General features: G+C 40.8%; 1 protein-coding gene across 3 annotated transcripts in view; it reads left to right on the top strand.

The window, feature by feature from the left end:
- The first annotated feature begins 4,973 nt into the window (after positions 1 to 4,973).
- pde10a (phosphodiesterase 10A) overlaps positions 4,974 to 11,526 on the top strand; it is a 158,775-nt gene continuing 152,222 nt past the window's right edge. For all 3 annotated transcript variants that reach the window (XM_045702323.2, XM_045702325.2, XM_045702322.2), the window contains exon 1: positions 4,974 to 5,453. In XM_045702323.2, the coding sequence (XP_045558279.2) occupies positions 5,390 to 5,453 (64 nt within the window). In that variant the 5' untranslated portion in view covers positions 4,974 to 5,389. The remainder of the gene's footprint in view (positions 5,454 to 11,526) is intronic.

Below are 11,526 nucleotides of genomic sequence, written 5' to 3'. Positions count from 1 at the left end.
TGACTGGTCTCACACTCCAGTACAGTAGCTAGACTGTGAATGGTCTCACACTCCAGTACAGTAGGTAGACTGTGAATGGCTTCACACTCCAGTACAGTAGGTAGACTGTGAATGGCTTCACACTCCAGTACAGTAGGTAGACTGTGAATGGCCTCACACTCCAGTACAGTAGGTAGACTGTGAATGGCTTCACACTCCAGTACAGTAGGTAGACTGTGAATGGCTTCACACTCCAGTACAGTAGGTAGACTGTGAATGGCCTCACGCTCCAGTACAGTAGGTAGACTGTGAATGGCCTCACACTCCAGTACAGTAGGTATACTGTGACTGGCATCACACTCCAGTACAGTAGGTATACTGTGAATGGCCTCACACTCCAGTACAGTAGCTAGACTGTGAATGGCCTCACACTCCAATACAGTAGGTTGACTGTGAATGGCCTCACACTCCAGTACAGTAGGTAGACTGTGAATGGTCTCACACTCCAGTACAGTAGGTAGACTGTGAATGGTCTCACACTCCAGTACAGTAGGTAGACTGTGAATGGCTTCACACTCCAGTACAGTAGGTAGACTGTGAATGGCTTCACACTCCAGTACAGTAGGTAGACTGTGAATGGCCTCACGCTCCAGTACAGTAGGTAGACTGTGAATGGCCTCACACTCCAGTACAGTAGGTATACTGTGAATGGCCTCACACTCCAGTACAGTAGCTAGACTGTGAATGGCCTCACACTCCAATACAGTAGGTTGACTGTGAATGGCCTCACACTCCAGTACAGTAGGTAGACTGTGAATGGTCTCACACTCCAGTACAGTAGGTAGAGTGTGAATGGTCTCACACTCCAATACAGTAGCTAGACTGTGAATGGCCTCACACTCCAGTACAGTAGGTAGACTGTGAATGGCCTCACACTCCAGTACAGTAGGTAGACTGTGACTGGCCTCACACTCCAGTACAGTAGGTACTGTGAATGGCCTTACACTCCAGTACAGTAGGTAGGCTGTGACTGGCCTCACACTCCAGTACAGTAGGTACTGTGAATGGTCTCACACTCCAGTACAGTAGGTGACGGTGTATGCACCTAAAAGTAGGATGCAATCTGCTAACCCAATCTCAAAGAAGAAGAAGCTAGGTCACTGTCAGTTATGCAGCCTTGTTACAGGCATGTGATACCAAAGAACAATACAATATTTAATTTATTGCTAATCACCGTGTAATTGTAATACTTTCCTACCAGACCATCAGGTCAGTGAGGTAATGGATTAGCTACAGTAAATTATTGTGAATTTTACAATAACCCACGTGTAAGTAGTTGACAGTAAACATCAACTTTCTGTGAACCAGCTGCCATTAAGCTACTGGAAAATGCACAGTAACCTCTAGTGATGTTACGTTTGATACCGGAGCTCCAAGGCATGTGTCGAAATCGCTAAGTACTTCAAAGCAGTGTGCCAGGAGTGTGTATCACTTTATCAGAAGCACGTGATTAATGACATCTGGATCTTTATTTCATCGAACAAACACCTGAATGTTTTGGTTGGAGAAAAAGGCTAGGCTGCGCACACACTACAGGGTGTGGGATGTCATCTACAATAATTTGTCTGCTCTAAATTCTCAATGCTTGGCTGGAAAACCTCAATGCTTCAGAAAGCTTAGTTTCCCCATCACTAGTAACCGCTTAACAGTGCCGCACTTGATTGTCAGCCTTTTGTATAAAAAAATTACAGAACTAACAATGCCAAAAGAGGTGTTCAACTGTTGTCAACATGATAAAACCACTTAAACTGGGACAACACTTCCACTGATGGTTGGCACAAATACAACACATTTTAGGCCATGCCCCCAAATATGATAATGAGCCCCCACCAGCACATTGCCCCCACCTACATTTCAAAGTCCAGTAATGATTTTACCTAATGCTGCGTTCGTAACCAAGTGGGAAGTAAGAATTTACCACATACGATTGGGAAAAATCCACTTGAATGGCCCTACAACTGGTAATTATTAGTGGGAAACGCGTCTATCATCTCGGACTTTTCCAACATGCTGACCTCTGACATCACCTAATAAGGAAATTACCTGGATAACAGCATTTGACAGTTAAATGTAACAACAAAACATTATTTATTAAAAGCAATCTATTAATATATTTTTTTAACTCTATAAAATGTTTGCTTTCAGTTTATGGTTGACACAGCTTGTTGGCCATTAGCCGGTTGGCATTTCCTACCGATTTCAAAGCACGTGAATGCATCCAACTGGTATTTATGACTTCAAAACTGGTAAATTCCCACCTCCCACATGGTTACGAACAGAGCTTTATGGCTATGGGTACGCAGACCCACAAGCCATTGCAGCCCCTCATGATGACTTCCGTTTTTTTGTGGCCCCAATACCCATCAAAGTTGCCCATCCCAATACTAGATTATACTCACATGTACCCAAAATGGTGCCAGACAGGACCATGTGAGTACCTATGTGGGCCTCTGAAGGTACCTTATGTGTACCTTTGAACCTATTGTGGAAATTGCCATTGGCTGCACGGAGCTGAATTATGAGAGATCCCATGCAGTCTTGTTTACAAGTTGGAACACTGGAATGTGATATGTAATCTACACCTCAATTGGGATGATAGAAATCCTCATTATTTTCTTTATTGATATTCAATTTGAGTATCATTATTTCAATATAACCTACACGTTCTCATTCATAACGTCTAACGTGAGTAGGACTGGTGTGGCATCGTGACAATAACTACACGAGCAGCCGCTCCCTGATTTGACAGCTCTAACCCAGTAACACCTCTGACACCACCAAAACACCAGCTATGTCTCGGCTATAGCATGTTTACGTTTGATCTGATTCTGATTGAATCTAGGCCTTAACGTCAAGTGTCCCTGAGCACTGCTACTTTTTAGTTGGTGTCAGATAATCACACACTTATTGACTTGATTCTGGGCAACTTTTAGCAAAGCATAGAAATGTATTCTTGCCAATAAATTTGTGGCCATAAGCACATCTAAATTACACTATAGGTTTGCCAAGTTAATTTGCATGAGGGGTCAAAAAATACCCAAGTGCATTGCGATTGACAGTAAATATATAGCAAAACACTTATACAGTATCCTTTTACTATAGAAATGTACCGTAAAATGACTGCAAAATGTACTACTACTAAATGAATAGCAATGGCTAACAGTGTAGTTTCATGTTTTCACATGTTGAACAACATGATGTCGTGAAATGTGAAATCATGTGAAAACGTGTTTTTGGAACACTTCATGTGACAGTTCACATGTGAAACGTGTTTTTGTTTTTTTAAACATCACATTTGATCACATTTTCAAATGTGAAATTCCATTCCATCTCATATTGATCAAATGAACAGCAAACCTGGTTTAAAAAAACCCCCAGATAAAGCAGCACGTCACGGCACAACGCCTCTCCCGTTTGACCTAGATAGTTTGTGTGTATGTATTGATATGTAGGCTGTGTGTGCCTTTTGTAATTCTTAAAACATGTATGCAGTTCTGTCCTTGAGCTGTTCTTGTCTATTGATGTTCTGTATTATGTCATTCTGTATTATGTTTAATGTTTTGTGTGGACCCCAGGAAGAGTAGCTGCTGCTTTTGCAACAGCTAATGGGGATCCTAATAAAATACCAAATGTGTTATCACTGGTCAGCTAAAAATATGACCCCACCGGGGATTTGAACTCAGAACCTCGAGGTACACTGATCTTTCTGCTGCGCCACAAGGTCTGTAGTGTACCCCAAAACATTCATTACCTACAATACATATCTGCACTTAGAAAAAGAGTGCCATCTGCACTACTATTTTAGTTACCAGTTAATCTGACTATTCTCTCATCATTGATTGAACTTATTTATTTCAGCAATTTTAGGGTTTTCTGTATGGTTGTCTAATGTTGGTGGGCATATTATTGTGTTTTAAAGGTGCTCTATGCATTTCCTTGTTGCTAAAATTATAATTGTTTGCCTAATTTAAGTTTATGTGTGACAAAACAAGCAAGCATAGTGAAGAGAATCATTGTACCAACTAAACCGCTGTTAAATATATTTTCCATAACAATTTTTTATTTTATTTTCAAACGGTTTGAAGCTGGTGTACAAAACCGAAAGTAAAAGATGCAAAAAAGAAACCGGAAGTATAGAAATAGAGCACATACAACAGACCTACTGCGTCTTAGACTTGCTTTCAATTAGAATGACAGATCTATAATTTCTATGTGAATTTGGTCAGGTTGCCCAAAAAGTCACATATTGCAGCTTTAATGGTACTCCTGGATCATTATAATAAATATAATTGTTTTTTCTTGAGGGTATTTTTAACAAAGCAGACATTTACGTTGATGTCCAAAGTGTAGGAATACAGGTGAAATCAGTTACCGACAACAGACATTGTGGCGTAGCAGGAAGATTGGAACGCTGTGAACCAACAGGTTATTAGTTCAGATCCCAGGTAATGAATGACATGGTGAATAATAATAATGGTATATACAATGTATGTCAAAGTGTGCCAAATATGTGAGTTGAAAACACTGTATATTTAAAGCACAGTGTGTCTATCATAAAGACTCATTTTTGTTTGCAGGCATCGCCTGTGAAATCTCGTGAAAATTAAAATTGGGTTTACTTTCAGAATTGACTGGAACTTAAACATAATTGACCTCAACATTGGTTAGCATACCTGGGACGCAACCACACCTGGGATTTGAACTCACAACCTCTTAGATGACAGCAACTTGATTTCACATGTGCAAAACATGTGGAAATGTCACATGTGAAATCATGTGGTTTTTCCACAAGGGTGGGGAGACAGGAGTAGTCAGCATTCATCTCCAGCGCCGCCAATACTCTACACTTTTCAGTTTATGCCCTCTACTAGGCTACGGTATAGTTACTGCATTTTGCCTTTGTAGGGCAGAGTACAGTCCTATTTGTCCCTCCTACCAGTCCGTGCCTCCCTCCGTTCCGTCGCCGTCTCCCTCCTCTCTTTCTCTTCCTCATGCACATTCACGGTTTAACTGCTGCCACGGCGAGTAGAGGAGGCGGTCCAACCGACGTTTAGCTACACCTCGTAAGGCAAGGGAGTGGGCAGACCCTGTACCGCCGCTGCTCTCGCCTCTACCGTGTACAGTAGGCTACCGTGCTCATCACGGATCACGCACTGCTCACGACCTCTGCCCCCCCCCAGCTCGGTTGGCTCGGGCTATTGTAGGACCTAGGACCTATAACCTCCAGGCACTCTGGATCAACCTTTCCAGTTCCGGTAGCAAACAGCGGCAGTTTGAGCAGAGAAGCACAGCACCCAGGTTTCTCTCCGTAGCTTGTCCCTCCTTGCGCTCTGCTCTCTCACAGGCAGACATGGAAGATGGTCCGTCTTCGACAAGCTGTTTTCGAAGGATAACGGACTGTTTTCTGGGCTCAAGTAAGTACTTTTTCTTTGCAACAGTCAAACTGTTGAATTCCATCTTTATCAATGGGATCAGGTCCATCAATTCTGAATGGAGCCAAGTAAATGTGTTGGTTTTCCCCACATTTACGCATGTTTTATTATGCACGATTTGAACGCGGGATTTTGTGGCTCTAGTATTGGACTTTGTCGTGATCACAATTAGGCTACACATTAATGCTCGATTATATATAAATATCAATATATATATATATATATATATATATATATATATATATATATATATATATATATTATTTATTTAACCTTAATTTTCACAGGGAGTCATGTTGAGAGACCTATGTCTCTTTTACAGATTAACCCTGCAATTACAAAATGTATACACATCAATACACTACGAGAAGCAAAACAGAGATAAAAAAGCAAAACAACAAATAGCCTACAAAATTAATACACATTTCTTATTATGATCACTTACATTTATAACAACTTGAAAATAGCCGATCCAACTTTCGGAATGGCAACAGATTGATAGCTGATCAGTTATAACATCCGAGACATGGGTGTGGATTTAACAGCAGGGAACAGTAGAATACCCCAACATGTAGCTAGCCTAGTGAACGATGAGGACTAAACACAGGCCTACACTTTACGAGGAGAGTACCGGAATGAAATCCCTGGTCCATTGTTGTGGTAAAATTGGTGTACGGAGCTGGTGGCGCGAAAGAAGCAGCACCACTGTTGACCCGTTTCTCCAGAAACTAAAGTCCAGACTCTGTCTATGCATTGCGCGTTCATTCCTTGCGCGGCTATGGCTCGTAGATAGGCCCCATTGTTATGTTGAACTTACATACAAAGTTAAACCTATACGCGAAATAACTTATATACGCCTGTGTGTATAGTAGACCTATCAAGATTTCCCTTGACTAGCCTTACACGACAGCCGCCTATTTAGGTGCGTTTTTCTCTGACGGACATCACACCTACAGTAGGACTACAGTTACACTTGATTGTTCTTAAACTGCTTGTTTGGACCCTGGATGCTGATTGTACAAACAGCTTTCCAAACCGTGCTATATTGGCCATCACATGCACACACTATGCCTGCTAATAGTTCAATCAGAAAATGATCACTGTGTCACCATCAGAATATCATGTTCATGTTGCTGTCTCAATCATCGCTTGTATTGATCTAAAGTCGCATATTATTTCACGTTGCGTCCAGCCTAGCGTTTAGTTTGGTGCAGCGGGGGTTAATATAAAGTTGTCTGTCTGTCCAACCTCGGAAACAATGTTTTACTTTAGAATTTGATCTCTGTGCAATACATAGAGAGTGAACGGTGCCCAGACGAGAAGAGACAACTTTTTTTCGGAGCCAGGCGAAATCACGCATCAACTGATCAAGGTCATTATTATGGACATATCAAAGTAAATGGCCCCCAAAAATAAAAATAAAAAATCTCAAACAAACGAAAATGCAGCTAGTGTACTGTCGTTACAGGTTCAATGTTTGACGTGACTGAGTTAGCTGAAGTTGGCTAGCTAGCTAGGAGGTGACAAGAACGTTATCCAGCCTGCATAGCAACTATTTCGTTTAGAACGTACATCCAATCCTTTTGCATAGCAACCATTTCGTTTAGAACGTACGACCAATCATTTTGCATAGCAACCATTTCGTTTAGAAGGTACGACCAAACCTTTTGCATAGCAACCATTTCGTTTAGAAGGTACGACCAAACCTTTTGCATAGCAACCATTTCGTTTAGAAGGTACGACCAAACCTCTTGCATAGCAACCATTTCGTTTAGAACGCACGACCAATCCTTTTGCATAGCAACTACATTACATTTAAGTCATTTAGCAGACGCTCTTATCCAGAGCGACTTACAAATTGGTGCATTCACCTTATGATATCCAGTGGAACAACCACTTTACAATAGTGCATCTAAATATTTTAAGGGGGGGGGGTTAGAAGGATTACTTTATCCTATCCTAGGTATTCCTTAAAGAGGTGGGGTTTCAGGTGTCTCCGGAAGGTGGTGATTGACTCCGCTGTCCTGGCGTCGTGATGGAGCTTGTTCCACCATTGGGGTGCCAGAGCAGCGAACAGTGGGATCCCACTTCTGACACCAATGTAATGAAACAGCAGGCAGGGAGCAGGTCTCGAACCCTCGACCTTCAAGCCCGAAGTCCGGCGCGCTATCGACTGTGCCGCAAAAGCATGCTCAAGCGGCAGAGTCGATTTCCGCGCTTATAAACTCAGGGTCGTTACAATACATAATATACTAACATAATGAACCAATAAATACTCAATCTAAAAAATATTGATTCTTCATCTACTGTAATCCCACAACATTTCTGTGTATTATATTTAAATCGTTTTAAAATAATGTTTAAATGTATATATTGAAAGGTTTCTGGTTAGCTCAGTTCATTTATTCCATTTCTTTATTGCTCTAAATTGAAATGCTCTTTTGCCTATTTCTCTTTTCTGTCTGGATAACACATAGATGGTGGACAATCTATTCCTAGTATTTACGGAATGTCTGTCTCTTCCCAAAAGCTAACCGTTGTGAATAGAACTCGGCCGTTTTGAATGATGTATATTATGAAATAAAATAAGCATGTTTTTTTCAATTATCTTGTCGATTGATGACCAACCAAGAACATTGCGCATGACAGCAACAGAAGATCCATATCTCCACCTTAAAACAATCCTTGCCGCTTTGTTCTGTGCAATCTGCAGCCTCCTAACTTCACTTGATGATGCATTTCCCCAGACCACAGAACAGTAGTTCACCTGACTCTCAATTAATGCTTGTTATTTGCTTAAGAATTTTTCCTGGTAAATATTTAGCAATCCTTCTGATTATGCATGCTGTTTTAATATTTTTTTTTTACATAGATGAGTTATTTGAGACGACCATGATAAGCAGTTGTCTAGCTGCACTCCCAATAGTTTGGTTTCTGCCACTTCTTCAATTTGTACTCCTCCCATACTTAATTGTATCCCATGCCGTTTTGGCCTTTTCCTAGTGGAACAGACCAACATAACTTTGGTTTTCTTGGTGTTTAAAACAAGTTTGTTCTGGCAAACCCACTCCCTGATATTCTCCAAATCTCCTTGTAAAGCTTGCTGTACCTGTTAAACCAATTGTCTTGCTGCATAAATTGTAGTATCATCTGCAAATATAGTAGCTTGAGTTTCAGCTAAGGCATAGGGAAGGTCGTTGGTATATATTAAATAAAGAAGTGGCCCAAAGCAGCTGCCCTGCGGTATTCCACAGTTTAACACATGAGGGGAAGAAAAGGAACCATTGATTTAGGTGGGTGGACTGTTTCCTGTCAGTTAGATATGACTGTACCCAATTCAATGCTACCTCCTTAAAACCATAATGCATTCATTTTATCAAAATTATTTCATGATCCAATAAATCAAATGCTGCACTGAAATCTAAAAATAGTACACCCACAAACTGTCCATTATCCATAGCATTGAGCCACTGGTCAGTCATGTCAACCAATGCAGTGGTAGTGGAGAGGTTTTAAAAATAGGTTATAATAGACTCTAAATCCGATGATGTACTGTTATGCATTGTTGGCAGAATAGATGGATGCAGTTCAATGAGTAATTAATATAATTCCCTAATAGTAAGGTTGATTCAAGCGATCCAACCTCACAAAGGCAGTCAAGCACCCACGCTAACTGGCTAAAGTTGGCTAGCTTGCTAGCTACTTCCAGACATAAATGAGAGAACACCTCACTCTGACCATTTTTGTCGCCCTAGCTGAGCTGGTTAAGCTGTTTTCATGTTACCCAGAGCGTTGGTGACTGTAATAGGCTGACCACACCGCTCGCGTGCGCTCACGTTGCAAAATACATTCAGAAATCTATGTTATTCAATTATTGCACCCACACTGCTCGCAGAACTCCTTTCTATTTCTGACGCAGATCGCGCTGCAAGTCCTGCCTCCCCCATCTCCTCATTGGTTTATAGAAGCAGGTACCCACGTGCCATCTCCTCATTGGTTATACCCATGTGGGTGATTGAAAGACGAACTGTGTTGCCAGTCGGTGTAGGAATACTATGAAAGTTTAGATGCCAATCACCATATAAGTTCAAAGATGAAAAAGCCTGGAAGGAGGAAAGATGACTAGAAACGATTTGGTTGACCATTTTATGTGTAGATTAATTGTCAGACTAGAGGACCTTGTACATTTCAGGTAAAATAACAACTCAATGTTTATACCCCAGGACAAATTAGCTAGCAAGTGTAAGCTAACTAGCAAAATTACCATAAAGGTTTAATGCTTTTCTACCTGTTCCCAAATTAATGTAATTGGTTCAGAGTTTGTTTTGATATTTTAACCTGCGTGTCGGGATCGAGTTTGGTGTAGGGGGACAAAATACATTTATGCACAATGGCGCACGACACGGAACCCAAACCGGCTGCGCGCATGCGCCATCGTGCATACATTTATTTTGTCCCGCTACACCAAACGCGATCACGACATGCAGGTTAAAATATCAAAACAAACTCTGAACCAATTGTATTAATTTGGAGACACGAGCGGTGTAGTCAGGGTATAACTGTGCTGCTGGCAACAATTTAATGACGCTTAATGACGCTTTTTTTGACGAGGTTTACTGACACAGGCCATATTCAACGGGTTGTTGAGCGTTCGTAAATTCATCAATTATTTGGCGCTCTGGCACACTCAGACGAGTGTTCTGAAATCATAGTAGAGCCAGAGCGAAATTACAAACGCACTCTAAAACTGGGAATGTCAATACAATCAAACTAGCAAGGACAGTGATCACAAGTCAATCATAACGTGGATTAATAGGCTAGCGCACATATGTCAAACACAACTCCCGTGGGCCGAATAGGACACACAAGCGAATATAAATGAGTCAACAGTTATGTCATCTACTTTATGAAATTACAACCTGATGCGCTTGCATAGGTGAATTCAACTTCAATTGCGCTGCTTTCCTGTGTTCAGTTTACAGCATACAGTGGAGGAAAGTGTACAGACACATGCCACAATCCTAGCTAGGCTACTCAAATGTTGCAGTCTAGGCTTCAGTTTAGCAGTTTGACAATGAATAACCAAACAACTAAATCTGCAACAAAACACAATGCAAAATAGAAACATGTAGGCCTATTACAGTAACATTTGAGCAGTAGCCTAGGTAGGCTACTCAACTACATTTAGAGTGCACCATACAGCGATGCTGCATTCAACTGCACCAGTGATCAGTGCCAAATAAATAGTTTATTTTTAAATGTTACACCAACCTATAGCTACGATTTTGTTACTTGGAGTTAATAAATACTTTTTGATTAGGGTCGCAGCATATTATGCACATATGCAAGCACAGCAGCAAAGGCTGGATAAATATTATTTATCTGTTCTTTTGTTTTAACATGTTAAAATGCTATATACAGCATCTTATGTATAAAAGTTGACATTATAAAGGACCCTATTTTTTACTAATAAAACAATGGTCAGTTTGGGTCACAGTTGCACGTTTAAAAAACAACAACAAATAGGCTATATCTGGCCAACGAATTTGTTGTTTTTTCAACACATACGCTGATTGAGTTTGACACCCCTGGGCTAGTGTAACTATTTATGTAACTAGCTATTTATTTAGAAAGATAAAAACACAAAGTCTAACCTTAGCTAGCTGTCTGGGAAGATGTCATGTCATTGGAGGAGTGGGTGAATGACCGACTTTTTCCCCTCATGTATTTTTTGTTGGCTACAGCAAGAGATGCTGCAGGTGTCATTTCGTTAGCTAGCAAGGAATGTGAATTGCTTTGCTAGCTAGCTATTCTGACCTTGAACAACTGTTATCCACAGTTAGCATATCTCTTCGTTGTCAATCAAATGTATTTGGCATTGATCAAATGGACGGGCTGTCAGGCAAGTTCCAATTCAGTTTTCAAACCGTGGGTTGGGACAAGCATGCAAGCAAGCTGCAGAAGAGCGAGCAGGTTACTATTCTCTATTGTTTATCAGTGCAATTTTTTAGACCAACTAGCTGAAAAGTTTGAGAGGGCATATCTATCTAGATTT

This window comes from Salmo salar, chromosome 19, assembly GCF_965601325.2.
Source record: "Salmo salar chromosome 19, fSalSal1, whole genome shotgun sequence".
In the NCBI taxonomy this organism is placed as follows: domain Eukaryota; kingdom Metazoa; phylum Chordata; class Actinopteri; order Salmoniformes; family Salmonidae; genus Salmo; species Salmo salar.
This window is presented reverse-complemented; position numbering and strand designations above follow the sequence as displayed.